This window comes from Pogona vitticeps, chromosome 9 (assembly GCF_051106095.1).
Source record: "Pogona vitticeps strain Pit_001003342236 chromosome 9, PviZW2.1, whole genome shotgun sequence".
Classification (NCBI taxonomy): domain Eukaryota; kingdom Metazoa; phylum Chordata; class Lepidosauria; order Squamata; family Agamidae; genus Pogona; species Pogona vitticeps.
In genome coordinates, this window is record NC_135791.1 from 4,935,071 (window position 1) to 4,957,432 (window position 22,362).

Here is a 22,362-nt window from a genome sequence, read left to right on the forward strand (position 1 = left end):
CAACAAGGTCTGAAAAGGTATTATTTCTTCTGTTCAGTTGCTACAGTCCCAACTTTCCAACCCTTTGGTGTAACCCACGTGTCTTTGGTAGGTCATCAAGCTCAGTTTTGAAGAATTTGACTTGGAGAGAGGATATGACACCCTCACCATTGGGGACGGAGGCCAGGTCGGCGACCAGAAGAGTGTGCTCTACGTGTAAGTACACTTACAGTTCTATGATTGTGTGAAGCTGTAAACACATCAAAGTCACAAGCAGTACTATGGGCTTGGTGGCAAACTGCATACAGTATGCCCACCTTTGTCTATGAAATAATCTACTGCTCTATCTTGGTGGTGTCGAAAAAGGATGGAGGTTTTGGTGGAATGGTCCTTCTGATGGAAGGGAGGCTCTGGAATCATAGACGTGTGGCAGAGCTCTTGACCGAGCAGTCAATGGTATTAGATCTAAGTTGATAAGTTTGATCTGTGTAGGTTTAAGTCATTGTAATATCGCATTCTGTTAGCTTGTAGTTGAAAGCTGCCTTGGTTTCTTAGATCTGCAATTGCTCCCCTGGAAATTCTGAGTGGGATATTTAAGTTCACTCTAAAGACTCACAGCAGTGAGACTGGTCTCACAATTCTATGTCATTCCCATCCTCCTTTTTGTTACATTATTGTTGTGTACCATCAAGTCAGTTCTGACTTATGTAGCTTGCCCATGGCTATACAGGCCGGCTCTTCTCCCTGGAGTCACAGTGGGAAATCAAACTCCCCACTTCTGGCTCCCCAGCCAGAATCCTAACTCACTGAGCTATCCAGCCAGCCTCTGTTGCCTTCGGCTCAGTATTTTCTTACCTTTCAGTGCTTCATTAATACACATGATATATTCCAAACACAGTGTTTTCAAAATGGCTGTAGTGAAATATGCACAACAGTGTCAATGTTGTCTTGTTTTATGGAGTGTAAAAAGCATCTGAGGTGCTTCCAGTGGGATTTGTGAGCTTTTTTAAAGGGTTGTAGAACCATTATATATAGGTAACTAAGAACTATGGTTCAGAGTTCCACTGTCTCTGAACAAGCCAGACGGAACTGTTAAGGGTCCCTTTCTTCACCTGATCTCTCAGGGGTCTGCAATACTGGAGAAATGGAGGTTCTGCTAGAGGGTGGGACTGCAAACAGAAGGGCACAGGTAGCCCTGTGTGGCTGAGTAATATGAGGTGAAGCCAAACAAGTCCATCTGGTTGTGAGCCGGATGCAAAGTCTAAATCAAGAGCATGACTGAGATCATAGACAGCAGAGGAAGACAGTAGAGCCAGTTCAAGAATAGGGATGCTAAAAATCAGAAGGAAGAAACAGGCAAGCTTCAGCAGGAAGCTGGTTTCCACAACAGTAGAGCTTGTGTTTGTCCCACAGTTGAAAAGGCAAAACATTCTGAGTGGGTTAGTTTGGGGGTTTTTTCATTCAGAGCCCCATACGCAAACAATGGCAGGCATTTGCACCAGACTTTAATGTTTTCAGTTCTTGAGTATGCACTGTCCTTGAGGAGCTCACTTGCCACCACAGAGCCTTCTTGCTCCTTTGGAGCCTCGTGTTTCTTTGCCCACAGACGTGAGCTTTGTTGACTTATGATTGACTGTTCCTGTGGCTTCTGATGCTGTTGACTTCTAGGGTTGATTGGTTACACAGCTTCATCCTTTGACTCCTTAGGCAAAGCAGGTCCTTTCAGTGTGAAGGTGGTTCCAGTCTGCTAGAGTTGGTTTAGCCTTTCCAGGAATATGAGCAGTAACTGAGCATATGGATGAGATTTTTGCCCCTGGTTCAAGCATGATAGGGAGATTGATAATCTGACTCAGTGAATGGTGGCAAAGCTATCTCCTTTAGCTGAAGGGAGGGATGGGGGCTGCATACAGAATAGACTTTCTCCTGAGGAAGCTCTCTGAGCCTTATCTCTCCTCAGAATCTTCCCTTATACCTGCAAAGACCAAGGGGTAAATCTCTCTACACGTAGAAGGTCAACATGAACTGAGAAAACTAGTCAGAACTGGGGAAGTGGTGGATGGCATTTATCCAGTCATTGATAAACGACTCGTATCCAGGTTCTCCAATGTGAAATCCGTTTGTTGCCTTGCTTGATTGTTGATTACATTTCTGGGCTACTTTTCGTCTTTGCAACATAGAAATTAATTTGCACATAATTGATATTAAATTAAAAGCACCTACACACCATGTACAATTCATGTTCCATAATAAATGTTTCATTAGAAGTATGACAGAAACACAATTTGCCCATAAGGATAGCTGGCAATGACAAACTGCCAGAGTCATTAAGTTCCTCATGTTGATTTTCCCCATGTATTCTGCCTGTCCTGTGCATGATTAGGGTAATCTGCAACCAGATGCTAGATGTGACTGATGTCCACTGTGATCCAAAATGGTGGAACTACCACCCACTCCACCATCACTAGACCTCTGGAGGTTTAAGTCTCATATTACAGCCGTGGTTTCCTTCACTGTTCCTGAAAGCAGCTTGTACAATGAATCTGATCTTTGGGGAAGAGACCCCACCTACTTCCCTGTGTCACTGAGCAATAAAATTAAGTGATGCTTTAAATAATAAATTTATAATGTATAACAAATATAACAAAACTTTGAAGTGATAGCTTCTAGATTGAAAGACCAGCTAGAAATCAAATACTGTAGGTCTTGGAGCCCAGTTTCCTTCCACTGCACTGAAATCCTCTGGTTGCTGAGTGGAGAATTCAGAGCGATTGTCAAGGAACTGAGATAACCCCATAATGCTCTCCGGTCACTGGCTGCCAAACTGCAGCTTGGGATGACCTTGAGGCTAGAAATGCATCTAGTAAGCAATCTTTCAAACCACATTACACTAACTGCCTGGAAAAAACAAGTACATTAGACCAAGCTCAGACTGAATTATGAGGGAAGCTAATGCCATTACCAATTCCCCTCTCGACACAAAGTAGTAACTGTTCTTAGTCTTTACTTGAAGATGGATGGATGGACGGATGGATAAATTATGTATTGGAAGATGCATGTGGACGAGGTACTCACTGGGGAAGGGAGCAACTCCCTCGTTCTCAGAGATGAACACGAACAGTTTCCACCCAGAAAACTCTGTGCCAGCAACATTCCTGTTGAGAAGACCCAAATGAATTTACAATGGACAAACGATGCAGAGAGGACACCTTGCAAAACCAAGCTTCTTTTTTTTTTTTTTTTTTTTTTTTTTTTTGCCAAATACAATGAGGGACCAAGAATACCAAATAATTTGAAAAGAAAGTGCAATGTTCCTCTTCAGAAATAGAGGTAACAGAGCTGTAGAATTCGTAGAGCTGATTTAGGCACAAAAAAGAAATTGCAACTAAATGTAATTGCCACTTGGCAGCTGCATGTTCGGATCTCATTCATTCCTCTGTATTAATTAAACATCTGTATGAAGCCACAGGGGGTTGACATGTTGACATTAGAGATGTGCCATTTGTTTGGTTTTTAAAAATAATAAATCCCAGAATTCCCCATTCTGGGAGTCCCACCTGACAGACAAAGGCCTAAATATGGCTCACCTGGGAGAAAGGCCTAACCGAAAAGACTTTGTGGACCTAGTAGACCTAGTTCTACCTAGCTTCCTGTTCAGAAAGGAAGCTTCCAACAAGGACTGGGGCCACTTCCTATTTGAACAGGAAATTAGGTTGAGTTTAGGGCTAGCCTAGGTCACAAACTGTTCCAGGTCAGGCATTTATCCCAGGCGAGCCACCAAAAAATGAATGTCACCTTTTTGCAATAAAAAATGTTCAATTTAAGAGTGTTGAGGCATCTTCCCCTGATCCTCAACATGATGCCCAACTGCCAACATTACGTAAGCACCACATACAGTATAGACATGCCGTCTCCGCCATTATTGCAGTAACTTATCACAATGAACCAAATTAGGGAAAAGCATGTTCAAATTGTTGCGGGTTGAAAAAGTAGAAGTCCCCCAGGTGGTAGAAGGGGAAGCTTCAAAGCGAATCCTGCAACGTGCATCCCTATCCCTACTGAATTGCTTAATTTCTGAAAACATTTCTTACATACATGTGATTAGTGCTAGGTAACGCTGTCACCTTATTGCTGGGTCATTGTTATTATTATTTCTCCTACTTAAGCTACTTAAGTACTTCATTGTAGAATATACCAGCTGGGCAGGATATAAATCTAATTAATTAATTAATTAATTAAGTTTACCCTGCATGTTTAAAATTAATACGGGTTAGAACTTTCTCTGTAGTGTTTTTCCCCAACTGGCAGCAATTTGTTGTAGCAGTAATTGTTGTTGCTTTTTGCATAGGGGATACTTGTGGTCCTCCACCACTAGCGTATGGAAAGTATGTGAAAAGATTCACCCTAATGTTTCCAAGAACGCAGAAGAATACTTAGATAGCTGTGCCCTTTGCCTGAGCTAGGTAACCCTGTCACCTTATTGCTGGGTCATCGTTATTATTAAATAGCTGTGCCCTTTGGATCATCTCCCGCCATACAGCAACCATCTCATTGTGCTGCATGTGTAGATTCATCTTATTTTATGTGCGTCTGTGTGTTTTCCTATGTCTTGTCCAAGTTGCATCTAATTTATGCCAACCTTAGTAGGGTTTTCAAGGTATGTGAGATGTTTAAGGAATAGTTTTATCGTTGCCACCCCATGTTAGTTTCCATGGATTTGAACTCAGGTCTCGTGAGTCCATTACGCTCTCCACTGCTCTCAGGTTCAGCTTCTTAACACCAGGAATTATTCAAAGTCACAAGAAGAAGATGGAGCTGGACACCATTTTTCTCTGATGGAGGAAAACCACCCTTTCCAAGAAACATTAGGTCCTTATCCCAAGGAGATCAGATTGTCTGTTTGAGTTCCTACATATATAACAATTCAGGAAAGTTATTTCCTAATTGCATCCTAGGATTCCATCTCCTAGTTCAGGATGGACATTCCTTGGCACTCCAGGTGTTTTGGCTCACAATTCCTATCAGTCCCGCCCAGCAAAGCCAATAGTAAAGGATCATGGGCATTGTAGTCCAAAATATTTGGAGGACCAAAGGTTTCCCACCCTTGGAGTAGGCAACACTTCACCAATCTGTCGCTTGGCTACCTTGTTAAAGAGATGTACAGTAAAATGGTGCGTGCATGTGTCACACGTCTTACACAGACACTATTAGTACCAAAGTTGATTTTTCAGAAATCCGGTTACAGTGATCATGTGCACAGCCATGAGTTTCACAAGGACAAATCTTTATGTGTTTCTATTTTTTTGGCTTCTTGTTTCGGTTCTGTTCTCCTTCCTCTATTCCTCGCCACATGCATTTTCTGCAGATACATCTTTCTGTCTGCATTCCTGACTCATCTCTCAGTTTCACACTGTTCCTCAAAGCAAAGCATCTGCATCTGAGAAGCAAGCGAAGCAAGGAGTCCTATGTAGGTGACTGGGAAGAGATTCATTTGCAAGTAAAGCTTCATGGTGGTCAGCACCACTAATCATGGTGGTCATGCATATTGGAGCAGACCATGCATAATTTTTGCCATGCCATAATTTTTGCAGCAGTTAAGAGCCTCATTTTCCAGCTCCCTCAATTTTATTTTGGTTTTTAACTTGACTCCTTTGTTGTTGTCCATTTTACTTTTAGTTAACAACAGCACCATCCAGGACAGCAGAGAGTAGAGTGCTATGCTGTAGATCTTTGTCTTTCTGGAAAGACAGACAAGACACTGTGTGTGACTGGGACAGGCTTAAATCATAAGGCACAAAGACACTCAAAGTCAGTGCTTGGACCATGTTAACTCATTGCTATTGGGGTTTAAAACTGAAAACATTTCAGTTGACACACTTGTCAGAGTGTCTTTCCTTAATGCCATCCGCCCGACCCACATGATCATCCCAGCTGAGACTCCTCTGGCTGGCTACCGAGAGGGAGGCCTATAAATCCTCTACAAGTAGGAGGGCCTTCCTTGTGGTGGCTCCAGCTTTATGGAAGCAGCTTCCAGAAGAGCTCCATCTAGCCACCACCATGGTGACAATTAAAGATGTTGCTTTGCAGGGAGGCTTTCCACACCCACCCTAGCTGACCATTTTTACCCCCTCCTTTTCCTCTGTCTACTCTGAGTTTATACGATTAGTCGTTGTCATCTGTTTTTAGGGTTATTGTTGTTGCTTTTAATATTTTTATCTTTATTTTTGTTTCTCTGTTATATGTGTTGTAATGGCACCAGAACAGTGCTTTGGCACTAATGGGAGTGGGATACAAATTGAATGAATGAATGAATGAATGAATGAATGAATGAATGAATGAATGAATGAATGAATGAATGAATGAATGAATGAATGAATGAAAAGCAAGCAAGCAAGCAAGCAAGCAAGATATATTTATAATGATAATGGAATTCCGTTGCCAGTGTGTCCTTGTACCTTGTTTACTGACTAGTTCACTCATGGTTACGAGGGAATACAGCATGTTTTTAATCATCATATTGTATTATTTTTAAAAAAACTAAAAAAGTTTTTAACACTCTTTTGACTTCATCATAGTTTAGTGTTAAGTCTTTACTTCGATTTTAAATGTATCTTTTTTTAATTGAAGCATGTTGCCTTGTGTCCCTTCATTGGAAAACACATGGGATGCAAATAATGTAAATAAATAAAATAATGAAGAAATGTGCGAGCTCTGATTGGGAGTAAAATTAGGCTAAGCCCAAGAATGACATAGCATTGTAAATAACAAGGGTATGGTCTAGCTCAGTGGTCCCCAACCTTGGGCCTCCAGATGTTCTTAGACTACAACTCCCAGAAGCCTTCACCACCACCTCTGCTGGCTAGAATTTCTGGGAGTTGAAGTCCAAGAACATCTGGAGGCCCAAGGTTGGGGACCACTGGTCTAGCTACACAAAGAAAGGTGAGGGGCCAAAGTTTCAGACCTTAAGGTACACCTGACTTTCATCAATACTGCCAGTATTTTAATTTGGCCACTTTGAGGATCTTATTGTTTGGCAGTCTGCTTTCAGTTTTGCTTTGATATTACTGGTGAATAGGGATGGGGTGAATTCTTAAGAAAAGTTGTTGTTCTCCAACATTTTTCAAGTCTCATCATGCCAAGACTTTCCTATTCACCGGTGAGATTTCCCATCTTCCTACAAAACCAAGATCCTGATCTTGCCTCTCTTCCCCATTTTTCATCTCTTGTTCTGCACAGGAAATTGTGAAATCCTCTGTAGCTTATTGTTCATTTCTGGTGAATCCTGCACAGGAATGGTTGCAACGATCCTAGACAGCTTCGTGATTCATTTGCTCTCTCAAGTTAAATCTTACGCAGGAAAGAAATGGTTCTGTGTAGAAATATATAAAAACTGCATAGTTTGGTGTTTCTTCCATGAAAAATGGCCACCCAATCTAAAAGATTCCCCACAAAATTTATAGGGAGGGGTCTTGTGTAGAGAAATTTCACTGTGAGGAGAAAAAAAATATCTCTGTTTTTCTCTGAGGAGAGTCCAATCCTTATGGTTTGCATTCTTCATGTTATTTCTCAACAGGAACTACAATAAAGATCTGCACAGCTCACAGTCAACAAGTAATCACAATTGTGATTACAACTGTTGTGCCCTCTTTAAAAAGATTGTATTAGTTGCATTAGGGATGTGACAAATTTTCGATCTCCAGCAACTCCAACTTTGGAAAATTTTGTGTCTCTTTGTGGCCAGAAAGTGAAGCCTTGGACAGAACAGGACACATAAACCACGTAGGGGAAGAGAATGCAGAGGAATTTTCTGATGTCCTGCAGCAAGCTTTTTGCCTTGTTGCCATGATGTCATGCCAGTAAGCAGTTGTGAAAGAACCATGTCTCAATGCGCTTTCTGATTTTGCCAGTAGTAGTGTTCGAAGCATCACAATCTATGGTAGTCAGCAGAATCTAACAGGCGAGTAAGGAACACTTATTCATGCCAAGGCAGAAGGAAATACCATACCTTTATGATTCCACAAGATAACTATAGTCTCTACTTAGTCCTGCAGTGGCCCAGCACTCAAATAAGGGTCACTAGACTGTCATGGATGAGGCCAAAAAAGTGGGACACCCCTCTTAAGATAGGGTGAGGGCCTGGCAGGCAGGAGTCCAACGTTCTTTCAAGGGGAAGTTAGATGTCTCAGATGACGATGAGCCTCATCTCCTCCTAGCAGGCAGGAGGACATGCAGTCTCAGATTAAAACAGGATGAAACCTAGACGTCCGTACAGAAGAGGGTCTAGAGTTTATTTGTATTTGTGCAAGTGTGTGCTGAAGCCCACCAGCCAGCTTTTCATGGCAAATGAAAGAGAACAAATGGCCCACACTATTTCTTTGAAGGGGGAAGTGATCTGAGAGGAAGTGGCCGAAGGGCAGGAAGTTACAAGTGGTCGGGGAAAAAGAGGGCAAGATGCCCAGTCCCACCTGGCGACTCTCTGTTGCCACCCTGTAAGGCATCCCAAGAGTGTTGCTGCAGTTATAGGTAAGCTGTGCAGGATGAGTGCAGCCACCCACTTCTGACAATGTCCAGATTCTGGCTGCAAATTTCAAAGAGGCAACTTAAAGGGCAATAATACTGGCAAGGCCATTTTGACCCCTGAAGTTGATCTACAGTTCCCCAGCATATGAGAAATGTCCATAGTCATGGTTGGACTGATGGGCGTATGTGTCCCATTTTCTCAATAATCTCTTTTTTCCTTAGAGAGAGGATGCCCACCGTACACGTAGGCTGTGTTCAAATGTCAGCATTTGGCAGTAGTACAGTAAATGTTTACAAGAATTAGGGGTCCATCCCTTGCTTTAAGTACCATCTATTCTGATGAAAATTTCTGGAGAAGTGGTTGGTCTGATATTTTGGTTTCTTTTCTCTCCCAGATTTTGGATGGTAATTATGATGATGGTGATGATGATCCTGACAATGACGCTGATTGCTCCTTCTACCACATTGTCTTCTTTCTTTGCAGATTGACAGGCACCACCGTCCCTGATCTAATCGTGAGCACCCAGCATCAGATGTGGCTCCTGTTCCAGACAGACAGTGTAAAGAACTTGCTGGGTTTCAAAGCAACCTATGAAGGTAATCTGAGTTTGTATATTGATTAATATGTATTGCTCCCTCTCTCTCTTTTTTTGCCAATACCAATTCCTAATCTAAAGAAGGGCCGTTAGATAACATTAAATTTTATGCCATTTACGTGAGTGTCTATTCTATTCTGCTCTATTCTTAGAGGTTCAGAGCCATTAGAGAAGTGGAGGCACTGGTTTTCAAATGCTCTATCTGTTTCCCCTGAGAAGTAACTCTGATTGCTCCACAAGAATGAGAAGAACCACCAAGAACATACCTAGAACCAAGAGCACAGACACAATGGCACAGCAGAATCTCTAACCCTATGAGGTGGAACATAGGCCGCCAGGAAATCTCTGTCGATATTCCTCTAAGATAGAACACTGACACACACACACACACACACACACACACACACACACACACACACACACACACACACACACACACACACACACACACATATTATGCAAAAAGTACGTGCTTATGAAGAAGGATACACTCCTTCAAACCTATTCACAACAAGGTTAATATGACGAAAAGAGATAAGCCAACATCACTTTCCAATGTGTTCCATTAACGAAACAGCCAAGTAGAGGGAGATACGTAAATAGTTGAGTGCTTTTAAAATGAAACGAGCAAAGAAACTATTAGCCTTCTTTTACTGAGTCAATCCAGCCCATGGTAGGTCTTCTACTGTTCCTGTTGCCTCCCGCTGTTCATAGCATTATTATATTTTTTCCAGAGAGTCCTGTCTTTTCATGATATGCCCAAAGGACAATATGCTCAGTTTATGCCCTCTACCTTCTAGGAGGAGATTAAACTAGAACCCTCTCATTTTTGACAGTTCTGTGGTACATGTGAAGCTCTCCTCCATCACTATATTTTGAATGAATTGTTTGGGGTTTTTGTCTGTCAGCTTTCTTCATTGTCCAGCTTGGTTTGTTCTGAAGGTAAACTTATAATGAAACAGTCCCAATCAAAACAAGCTGGCCACATACCTTCTTGCTATACAGTGAACACCTCTTCTATAACGAGAACTATACCTCTGAGAGCTGAGTGGATACCAGGTCCCAGGGAAATTCAAATTGGCCAATCTTAGAAGTCTTAGAACACTTAATCCTGAGCGTTTCCCCAAATGTCTGTTCCTGAAACCCTAAATCGTGTATTGTGGGTGGGGAGTGTCAATTGGCTCTAAAACCCTGTCCAGCAAGCTTGTGGATCATGCATGCACTGCGGTAAGCACGCTAGCCCCACCAACCCCTCTGTCATCTCTTTAATCACGGAAATGTAACTTCCTGAACATGGAGAGGCTGTTGTAACCATCTAGCCTCTCCATATGAGCCAGAAGGGACGAGTGAAACAAAAAAAAATCCTAAATAGGGCCTACACTTACCTTCATTAAGGATCATTTCTGAAAAGGAGGGCAGGCAGACGGTTGGGTCCAGCATGCACCAACACTGTACAATGCAATGAGAAACAGAGAACAACAGAGTATAAAGGTGAAAAAATTAGCATTCCCCATCATTGCAGGGGTAGATCAATAGCAGTGAGCCAGGTTCCTTTTCTAACATGTCATGCAGAAATAGTCTTAAAAGTAATATTTCTGATTGCTGGTCTTCTCTGTGACAAAGAGCCCCTGAAAATCACTGGTTTAGGTGTAAGAACATGGGTGCATATCAGTGTATGCTGTGAGTCCAAGGATAGCACCCGCAGGGTGATGCGTGCCTGTTAAATGGCTATAATGTAAAAAGAAAGAAAGAAAGAAAGAGAGAAAGAGAGAAAGAAAGAAAGAAAGAAAGAAAGAAAGAAAGAAAGAAAGAAAGAAAGAAAGAAAGAAAGAAAGAAAGAAAGAAAGAAAGAAAGAAAGAAAGAAAGAAAGAAAGAAAGAATGGTGTCTTTCTCATAGATTATGCAAATGTGTTCCTTACACAAGGAGAAGGAAAACTCCAATTTCAAACCTCCACTGCCTTGTGGCTATATCCACTCATGGAAAAGGCTTCAGGAGTTAACCTCGAGGCAAAATCCGGAGCTGGAGTCCCGAAGGCAGCATGTGTCGTTCTGCCAACTCCTGCGACATTGCTGGAACCAGTTGTATTGGCTCTTGCCTTTCCATTGGACCATTTCAGCAATGTGGAGAGGGGGGATCTGCTGCTTGGGTAACAGCCTATCCTCCATATTACCTTACCCGGGCTTCATGCTCTGGAGAGGACACTCCTCAATTCAGAGCATGTTACCATAGTCTCTCGAGACTGAAGGATGCCTATGCTATATGCTCCTTACACAATGAGAAAGCAGGCAAGACAAAAGAAAACTAAAGTGGAGCAATTAACCATTTGAGACAGAAATTGTCTGGATTTCTCTCTTGCTGTTGAAAGCAACATTTCTTGGGAGGTGTTCTTCACAGGGTTATAATTTAAAACATATGCTTCTGTTCCATCCATCCACTGATTTATTTACTAATTACATTCCTACCCCACTTTTCCACTACAGTTTAGGCTCAAGGAGGCTTTCACACATCATAAAACAAAAGGAAAACAAATTTAACCATACACACACATGAAAAAAAAAACCCTTGAATTCCTCAGCCATGGGCCTACTACTGACCTTCCCGTCTATTATACACTACCCAGTAAAAGCAACCTAAGGTTTCGATAAGCTGAATACCAGCTCTTAATATTATTTGCTTGTTATTTCAAATATTTTTGGAGTATCTCTCCAGACAGTGGTTTCTGTAATTTGGAAGAAGCCACAATTCTGCAGGGAATCACTCCACTCACTGTGGATGCCAAAAATTTCGGAAATAACAAACACTTATACACAGTTATAGAGAACCCATAGTTGTATTGGCTCTTGCCTTTCCATTGGACTACTTCAGCAATGTGGAGAGGGGGGATTTGCTGCTTGGGTAACAGCCTATTCTCGATATTACTTTACCCAAGCTTCATGCTCTGGAGAGGACACTCCAGCTTTGCATACAGTGTCGAAGTCCTCCATACAGAGCACGTTACCATAGTCTCTCGAGACTGAAGGATGCCTATGATGAACAAACACTATACATCATATGAATTTGACCCAACTCCAGGAGGCAGTAGAAGACAGGAGGGCCTGGCGTGCTCTGGTCCATGGGGTCACGAGAGTCGGACACGACTTAACGACTAAACAACAATACATCCTATAGTCTCTGGCTCCCTCTAGTGGCCAGTTCTGGTAAACACACCATGGAAATATGTATAAATATGTATTTCAATGATATTTCCATATGTTCCCAAATAAATACATATTTCTACAGTTTTTTATTTAATATTTTCAGGCAGTGGATGAGTGAAAATGCAGATATTGATACCGCAGATGATTTGGGGGGGGGGGTTCCTACTGTACACACAAGATGTATGCTCTGCTACTTCCCTGTAAGACCTGTCTGAAATACAATTCATTTGCTTGGCCCCATACCATGCCCTCTGATTGGAAATAGCAGCCAGAAATCTCCTTCAGAAAGGCCTATTTCCTCACCCTGTTGCTAGATTTATTTAACTGCAGATGGCATCATGAGCATCACCCGAAGTTGAAGGGTAATTAGTGGCAAACCAAGCCTCCCCGATGCCCTCACTCTGCAGTCGGTAGGAAGAACGGGTAGAATGTAGTGTCTCCCAAGAGGCAGGGCCTTTCCTCCCCTGCTTTGCTGAGCGGTGCTTCTGTGAAGCTTTCATCCTGATCCAGTTTTTGTTCTTGGATGTCTAGGAACAGATAGTTTAGGAGGTCCAGTCGGACATCCATCGGGATGATGCCCAGAGGCATACACCGAGTGGAAACAGGGGTGTGTGAAAGTATGTCAAAGGAGTTGCCTAGCCAATTCCCCTTGTGCTTTGTATCTTTATACTTTAAGAGGCAGTGTGGTATAGTAGTTAGAGTCCTAGGTGACCTAAGCAAGGGGTGCCCTCTCTCAAATCTTGGGGTGAGGTCTTTCCCTTCCCCATCGGTGCATGAGCTGCCCGTGGGTAGAATCCAAGACGGGCACTTTATTTATTTATTTGATTCATATCCCGCCCATCCGGTCCATACGACCACTCTACTAGGCGGCTTCCAATATAAGACAATAAGATAACACAGGAATTTTACATAAATCATCCAGTAACAAGTACAATACAAATATAGAGTAAGAAATAAAGGAAGAATACAAAGAAAAATCAAGTATTGACTGGAGGGAAGGCCTGAATATACAGCCATGTTTTTAATTGGGTTTTAAAGTCTTAGATTGGATCCAAGTCTTAGTCTCCCATCAAGCTATGAAACTCACTGGGAGACTTTGGGCCTGCCATTTTCCCAACCTGGTCTACTCTTTGGGGTTGTTGTGAGAAGGAGATGGGGAGGAGGTGAGCTGTGCATGGGGTTCAATAGGACCAAAAGAGGTAGTCAATGCGCTTGCCATCAGCTTGATATTTCTCAGCAAAGGGGAACATTGAGCCTAGAAGTCAATGTGCCCCACCTGCCCCCCACCTGCTTTCTGGGTCTAGTCTGACCCTCAAAATGCAGAGAGGTCTCCCAGCCTCTTTCCAGAAGTTTCCTCTGGGGTGGCCTCCCACTGACTGTCGCAGGGCTCCATTCTGCCTCGATAGCCTTTTGAGCTGGTGTGTAAAGTAAGACATATTTAAGAGGAAAGCAGCCATTAGGGGGCTGCCGGTGGGATGATGAAATTGTGTGCAATAGATTTCCCCCAACTTTCTCCGATGTAGTTTTATGGCCCGCTTGTCTGAAAGAAATCATGGCTAATGGGCCCCTTGCCAAGGTAACACGGAACAAAATTAAGATAAAATAAAGGCCCTGGGGAATACAGGACAGATTTGCCTATATAAATAGCTACATATATATGGAGATGCTCTCTGTCATGGAATGGAATGGAATGCTAGACTGCCAGGGTGGAAAATGGAACTGCTAATCTTATTTCTGATAAACCGATAGGGAAGAAAGACATAGAAGGAATAATCGTGCCGCGATGTGGCTCATTGTTCTTGAAAGAATGGAAAGTTCACTCTTAGAATTAAGCCTTCCCCGATTGCCAAAACAGGAAGGCAGAGCTTGGACAAATTACTATTTTTCCATCCACACTTTCTGGAAATTATCAAGAGACATGCAGTCCCCACCTGGCCAAAAGAGGGAGTCAGATCTTGGAGACATTGCCCAGACCTCTGGCTGGGGGATTTGGTGCACTGTAGTCTGAAAAGAGACATTCCAAGCTCAGGAAGAGCGCATCACCTCACCCACTGAAGAGAGGGTTTGAAGCTTGGGCAGTATGGGGGCTCCTCTCTTTCCATTTGTCTCGAGACTTTGGTTCACTGGGGCTTGGTCAGAGCGAAGCGTGTCCAGCAATTGTGTCATTCTACCCTTGAGTAGAGGTTGGTTAGCTTTTCCACAAACTTCCAGAAGTCTGAGCTTGCAGAAGTTTGCACTGACCCAAATCAAAACCCTGGAACAAGTTGTTTCCACCCCAGGATCCCCAGGTGTTCTTGGACTAAAACTCCCATAAGCCTTCATGACTAGTTATGCTGGTCAGTATTTCTGGGAGTTGTAGTCCAAGAATATCCGGGGGACCCAAGGCTGGGCACCACTATCCTAGAGTAAAGGGTAGAGGACATTCCCCTTTTGACTCCCACTGGTTTCCTTACCTGGATTGAGCCTCTGCAGTTTGTATTCTTATTTTAGGTAGGCATGTAAAGAGTACTTGCTATTTTCTTCATTCTCATCTAAATTCTTCATTCTCTTCTCAATTCAGCAAGACACCTTGATGAGGAAATTCCAAACCCCGTGAGATTCTTTGCCTCCAGGCAAAAGCGGGGTAAGGAGCTCTGTTTTTTTTTTCTCCTCCAAGACTCTGTAATTTGCCCCGATTGTCTCTGCAAAAAAAAAAAAAAAAAGGTCCTTCCCTTTCGAGCAGCAAAGCACTCTAGCAAATGTAGACTGACGGGCCAAGTCCCCTTGCCTAGTTACCCCGGTGTAGCAAATGGTGTGACTTGTGAAGCACATGGCTTCAGGTTCAGAAATCGTCATAGAATTGATCTGTTGTGTGCTCTATTGCTGTCACTCCGTCTACAACCAGATGTCTACGATGGTTTCTTAACTTGAGCAGCTACCTTTCTCCAAAAGTTATGCCATTTGCAGAATTATGCAAGAAGATTTTGGCCATTGATTGTTAAACACACACACAAAGACACAGGCAACCCATCCACTGCTTCTAATCCATAGAAGCCCAGACAAGCCCTCATCATTTTATCCAGCTGCCATTCTTTGTGTTCAGGTGTTATATGCATTGTTTGGTTCTGCAGTTTTATTTAATTTGCACGCGCCCCCCCCCCAAAAAAAGTCAAAACTTACTCTAGTTCTCTTCCATTGTCAAAAGTGCTGCAAAATACCTCATCCCTGGCAAAGTGATGAGAACAGTTTTGCAGTACTTCACCTTCACAGAGGAGAACAAGACACACGAGGATTTATTTATTTTACTTATTTATTTTGCAAGATTTTTTTTAGCCGTGCCATTATGTCCCAAATGTTATGCAAAGAAGTGACAATCTAGATCAAGACTACTGGGGGAGAATGGGTTAACACCTGGTCCTGACTGTACACAACACATTGGCAGCTTATGCGTGGTGGGGCAAATTTACACTGCTGGGCCATTGCAGAGTACCAGTCACTTGGCATTCGCTGTATCCGGAAGACCAGTGTCAGAATATCCTCAGAGTCCTTCTCTGTTGTGACAGCAGCATGAATAAGCTCTTACGACACAGCCCCTCTTGGTTCACAAGCAATACAATCTGTTCACCATGAGGCGAGCTGGCAACCGTTTTTAACCTAACCAGTGACTACAAGTTCCTAGAGCCAAAGCAAGCTGGACTTTAGAAACCTGGCACCTCCCAAAGAGAGCATTAATTCAGGATCACGTCCACAATAAGACAGCTTTATGTTGTAACAGTAACATGGGTCTACCAGAGATGGTGACTCGTAATGAAATGCAAATAACTAACTGGTTGTCAACCATTCCTTTTCCTAAGAAAGAAGGTATAATGAATTCTAACGTAATTGTTCTAAGAGGGCAGTAATATAAAATAAAATAGTTTAAAGAGAACATGGAGAAATTAGTTTTGTTCATCTACTGTACTGTCCCAGAAACTCCTACCCATCATGTCTAGGGTTAGGAAGTGCTGGAAACTGTAGTATAACTTTTCCAAACTTATCAGAGCTTTGTGGCACGGTGGTTAAACTGCTATACATGAAGTTCATGATCCAGGGTTCAGTCCTAGGTAGTTGGCTCAAGGCTGACTCAACCTTCCAAGAGATAGTGTTGTTCCTGTTGCAGTACAACCATAACTAATTTACTTTAATACTTACAGGAGGGATTCACTGTATGTGGAGAAGGAGTATCACACAGTTAAAGTGTTACCTATTGTTCTGTTCTGGGTACTAAAAGGGTGATGATGTAGATGAAATTCTAATTGAACTTTGTCTCTGGGAAGACAACTAGCACAGAATAACTCAAATATTTTTAAAAGAGGCAAAGAATCCATTTAGGGCTTCTGACCCTGAAGCAGTTCATGCAGCTGCCATCATTGGGCACAGTTTGCATTAGTTGCATTAAAGTGTTACTTGTGGTTTTACATAATTATTCATAATTTGTACCCCAAAAAAATCATTCTTGTACCAGTTCTGTTCTGTTGTCAAGAGTGTCACAAAATACCTCATTCTTAAATGAGGAATTAAAATTCAACATTCAAATGTGACTTTTTAGAAAGTAACTAACAATACCTTTGAGAAACAGGAAGTAAAGAATAATATTTAAAATTGTAATTATGGTTATATCTAGCTACTTTGGGAGACATTCTTAAAACTATTATTATTATTTGAATTTCTGTCAAATTGATGGAAAATTAAATGAATGTTAGGGATTCTTATTATATAATAATAAGAATCCCTAACATTCATTTAATTTTTCGTCAATTTGACAGAAAGGCAGAAAGAACTGGAAGAAAGATGAAACAGTTTTCCCCACCCTTTCCACTGAAGACCCATCCAGGCTTTAAGACCATGTGGAGAAGCCCTCCTGGTTGTCTTACATGCTCATGAGATCCTTCACAGAAGGGTGCCTAGCATGTTAGCAAGGAGAAATAGCCTTCCCTCAGAAATACAGCATGATCCAACACTTCACAATTTTAAATATGTCCTCAAAATATAGCAGGGTTGAGTGTTCTGTTTTGTTTTGTTCTGCAAAACCTTCCCTATGTACATTTTGTATTTATTGATTTCCTTTGTGTTAGTGCATGGCTTTGAAGTCTCTTTAGATCTAAGTGGTGTATAAATATTTGTAAAGCAATAAAAGAATGAACCGATAATAGAGCTAGTGAATGCTCTGCTGTGCTATGGACCAAATTGTATTTAAGATAACCCATCATTAGAAGCCAAAAATGGTCCAGCGACCTTGTTTTGTCAGGTCTTTGTGACTGGTTAACAAATACTTGCAAACAAAATCAGTGCTTCCTTCTGGATGACTGGTCATGATGTAAACTAATCTAATCTGTAAACTACAGATGTTGTGGGGGAAGAAAAAAAAGTCCTGAGGAAGTCAGATGTTTTCAGCACTTAAGGAATTCCCTCCTCTAATGACTTGCTCCCAGTAATACCAATCTATTAAAATATCCCACTCAGGCAGCCAGTCACTGAGAGACTGCAGAAGGACAGCAAAGATGGGGCCAGCCTGGCCTCCAGTGGGAGGGAGTTCCAAAGTCTGGGAGAACCCACAGAGAAGGCCCTTTCCTGTGTACTCACCAAACGCACCTGTGAAAGTAGTGGGACTGAGACAAATATCTCATGATAAGGCTGTTTCATGATGTGCCCAAAGTAGCCTCAGTTTCATCATTTTTGCCTCCAGAGAAAGTTGAAGCTTGTTTGAAATGGGATCCACTTGTTCATCTATCTGACAGTCCAGGGTATCTGCAGAGCTCTCCTCCAGCACCATGTGTTAGTCAGTTTCCCTCCTGCCAGACTTCTTTACTGTCCAGCTTTTACACCCATACAAGTTGATCGGAAACACAAGAGTGTGAGGTTCTTGGTCTCCAGAGACACATCCTTACACCTTATAATCTTCTATCATTCCTTCGTTGCTGACCTTCTGAGTCTCAATCTTCTGATTTTTTTTGGCTGCAGTCTCCATTTGCATTGATGATCGAACCAAGATACAAAATCTCTTTAACTATTTCAGTTTCTTCAGTGTGAACATGAAAGTTGTGCAGTTCTTCTGTAATCATGACTTTCGTCTTCTTAGCTTTCTTAACGTTCAGCTGCAGTCCTGTTTTGGCCCTTTTCTTCTTTCGCCATCACTAAAAGTTGTCTCAGGTCATTGCTGCTTTCTGCCAGTAAGATGGTGTCATCTGCATATTTTAAATTATTATTAATGTTTCTTCTCCCAATTTTCACTCCTCTGTCATCTGAATCTAGTATGATATGAACTGTGTACGGACTGAACAGATAAGGGGATAAAAGGCCAGTATGAAACCGTTCTCTCTCTCTCTCCATATTCTGTCCTAATGGTAGCTTTTTGTCCACAATACAAGTTACGCATCAGGACAATCAAGTGCTGAGAGAACCCCATTTCTTTTAGTTTCTCAGGATTCTCACAATCAAAGGCTATGCTGTAGTCACAAAAGGATAGACTGATCTTCTGAAATTCTTTGGCGCTCTCCAGTAACTAGCAGATATTTGCAATTTGACCTCAAGTTCATAAGAAGGAAGGCAGAACAAATAGGGCATTTCCTCCCTGCAAGCTACGTATATTTCCCCCCTGTTGTCTCTCTGCCATTCTCTGCCAATGAATTTTTATGAGTTCTACAACCTGTGTAACGTCTCTTTGCCAAATACTCAAGGTGTGCTTATTTTTTAATATATTTCTTTTTATCACTCCTACTACTACTACTGAGAGTTACTGAACCCCTCGTAAGGACTTAAAAGGCTTAATGGAGTGAAGACTAAAAAGGCAACAACATTTGACACTGCTTCTTGACATGGTTCCTCTGGAATTTGGCATTGCTGACTTTCCATAACCTCTCCTTCCTCTCAACAGTGCTTGACTTAAAGGCAAGCTGCTTGAACGGGGCTCAGCCCTCACATGGGTGACTCCTCTACCTTTGCCCTAAATTCCTGTTGCTTCAGGTGGAACCTCCACAATGTGGCTCCAGGTAGCCTATGTGCATGTGCGAGGTTGCACTCTTACACAGCTATGCCCCAGTTTCAAAGGGAAGGCACACCTAGAGAGGAATAGAAATATTTGCTTGTGTTATCCTTGCAGGCATGGAGGAGCAGTCAGACTCCTCCTAACCAGCAAAGGCTTTCTGAGTTTTTATGCTGCTCTCAGTTCTGCTGTTAGATTATATATATAATTTTTGGGACAGTATTTGCACAGATGTGCGAACACTGTTGATTGGATCCACGAGCTAAAATCCTATTTAGATTGTATACATGCACAAGAGGAATTATAGAGGTTGCATCTCACTGACAAGGTTTTGGGCGTGTGGGCTGTGTGTGCAGTCAGGTGCGTGAGCAACATGAAGCTGGTTGTTGTTGTTGTTTAGTCCTTCAGTCGTGTCCGACTCTTCGTGACCCCATGGACCAGAGCACGCCAGGCCCTCCTGTCTTCCACTGCTTTGGAGCTCTGTGTTATAAATCACTTTGGAACCAGGGAGTAATGCAAATTTTTGAAACAGAATTCTAGAATCTAGAGTCAGGAATCTAGGGCGAAAATGAATTTCTGATTTGGGGTCTTTATTTTGTGATGACAGATGCATGTGGAGGTCCAGCTTTCCCTTCCCCTTTCTATGCATCCTACTGCATAATGAAAGACAAGAACGGAAGTCTTGATGGGTTGTGGTGGATGTAGTTCACCCACAGCCAACTGCAACCCAGAAAGGGTTGGGACTGGGACACTGGAGAAGACATGTCACTCTTTTCCATTAATTGTGTACTGCTGGAGGCAGCAGGCTTTCTTTGAAGCAGGGCTGGGTAATGTCCAAGGTGTGTGTGTGTGGGGGGTACCTTTCTCTCCATAACCAACCGAGGGCTATGTTCTGCACAGTTATACTACCCAGTTCAGCACTGCTGCCAGTTCTGTCACTGTGGCAGAAATCCAAAGTTTGTGGGGAGGCCACGATTCCTGGTGGTGAGGAGGATGAGGGAGAGGAGATGTGATGTGGTGGCAGGGAGTAATGCGGAAGCTGGGAGAAAAATCTGGGAATGCTGCTTTGCCTTGGAGTTTAATCTGAAGCTTTCAGCTGTGATTTACGAGTCATCACATCTTGTATCTCAGCTTAACAGCCACCTTTACAATTTCTGTTTAAACGTAACAGTAAAGCTTTGTGGGTCATCATGGTTCTTCCACTCAGTCTGAAAGAGAGATCATGCCTCGGGGTATTGGGGAAAATGGGTTGTGTCCCTTTAAAAAGACCTGAAGGATTTCAGCCAATTTGTTTTCCACACTGACCGTAGCTGACCTCCCATTTTTCTTTTTCCTTCGCCTGTTTTCTGTATGATTGGTTTGCGCCATCTGCCTTTTAACGGTGATTTGCTATTGTTTTTAGTGTTTTCATCTTAACTTTCGGTTTTATACTATATTTATTGTAAACTGCCCAAGGTAGTGCCTCAGCGCTAATTGGGAGTGGTGTATAAATTGAATAAGCAAGTAAGCAAGCAAATTAATTAAATTAATTAATTAAAATTATACCAGCTGCTCTGTGAAGTTTGAAAGAAGATTGAATGAGATCTTTTCACACACTGCTAAATTAACACTCCCGAAGGAATGAATTGGACTTTAAAAAAAAAAATTAAAAGCCCAATTCTTTTTTTCACGCCCTGTAGTTGAGTCTCTCCTATTTGGGTTCCAGTGGAAATTGGTTGTCTCTTTGGGCTTCTTTTTTCCATTCTTGAAGAACGCGAAGCCACTCAGAAGGTACTTGAGGTGTGATATCCTTGGTGGAACATTTAGTCCATTTGTGACAATCTTGGGAACTGCTCCAAATAGTGTGAATTCATTTTGGAGAGAAGCTGTTAAGTACTTTTGGGACCAGAAGCTGAATATTGGCCTTTCAGCCAGGACCATAGTTAAATTTCTCACTTCAGTGGCATGTACACTGTAAGGCTATAGGCCAGAATCCTATTACGTATCTTCTTACTTTGGCATAACACATTCAATGTAAACCTCAGTAGCAAAATGGTAAATGTTAAGTAGTTAGCATAAACACTTGCTGTTGTACCCTGACTAACATATCTGGGCAATTAATGGCAATAGCCTCCACTGACCTTTTAATTTACAGCAATTTGCCCCTAAGATTTACTCTGTCTGCCTTATGACAGCAGGCATAACTAACAGTTGTGATTTATTTGCATTTCGCTGCACCCCACCTACATTTCTTTTCTGCCCTTTTTCATCTCAGGTTGAGAGATGTTTTCTTGCCCCACTTTGAAATTCAGATGCAGGTTTGGTTGTTGTTATTGGTGATATTTTTTCCTAATGTCTGCACTGATGTATTTGTTTTGAGTTGCGTATGTGGTTACTTATTTATGCATGTTACCCAATTGACATGTTTTTCCGCTTTGAGTAGAAGTGTTTTCATGTATTTTTGCTTTAGTAGGCCTTGAACCATTCGCCTTTCAAATTGGGTGCATAACCATGCATGCATTTTCCCCCTACAAAATGCCCTGTAAGGCTGGGAACATTGTGAATTTATGAGGCAAGGTGTATCTGTTTCCACACAATCAATATTTGGACGTGCAAAAATACTGCTTTGATTGAAGCCAGTGCCGGCCCTTCTTTTCCAACCCTGTTAAGGGATGAGTAATTAAAATTGCTAACATCATTAGCCTTCTCTTTGTTCTACCAGGCCAAGAGTGATCTTGTACAGTGATGCCTCGCAAGACGAAATTAATTCATTCCGCGAGTCGTGTCGTATTGTGAAATTTACGTCTTGCGAAGCGTGGTACTAACGGTTGTGCAATTTAAAACAAACCAAAAAAGGGGGGGAAATTAGTCTTGCGAAACACGGCCATAGAAAAATTCATCTTGTGAGTCATCAAAAAATCACAAAACGCTTTCATCTTGCGAGTTTTTCATTGTGTGAGGCATTCGTCTTGCGAGGAATCACTGTAGAAGTAAAGGTAGCTCAGGGACCAAGCAATAGTCTCACTCCAAAGCTGAGGGGGGCTGGCCCCCACTCCCATTTACAGACCCCCATCAAGCTGCTAAATCTGTCC

At 42.2% G+C, this 22,362-nt stretch overlaps 1 protein-coding gene across 4 annotated transcripts in view; it reads left to right on the forward strand.

The window, feature by feature from the left end:
• Nucleotides 1–22,362, forward strand: part of CSMD2 (CUB and Sushi multiple domains 2) — a 533,934-nt gene that overhangs the window by 316,895 nt on the left and 194,677 nt on the right. For 2 of the 4 annotated variants that reach the window (XM_078379919.1, XM_078379918.1), the window contains exons 11-13: nucleotides 92–195; nucleotides 8,981–9,093; nucleotides 14,852–14,914. The exons of 1 other annotated variant lie outside the window; for it this stretch is intronic. In XM_078379919.1, the coding sequence (XP_078236045.1) occupies nucleotides 92–195; nucleotides 8,981–9,093; nucleotides 14,852–14,914 (280 nt within the window). The remainder of the gene's footprint in view (nucleotides 1–91; nucleotides 196–8,980; nucleotides 9,094–14,851; nucleotides 14,915–22,362) is intronic. One more of the 4 variants, XM_020800093.3, reaches the window with a different exon arrangement.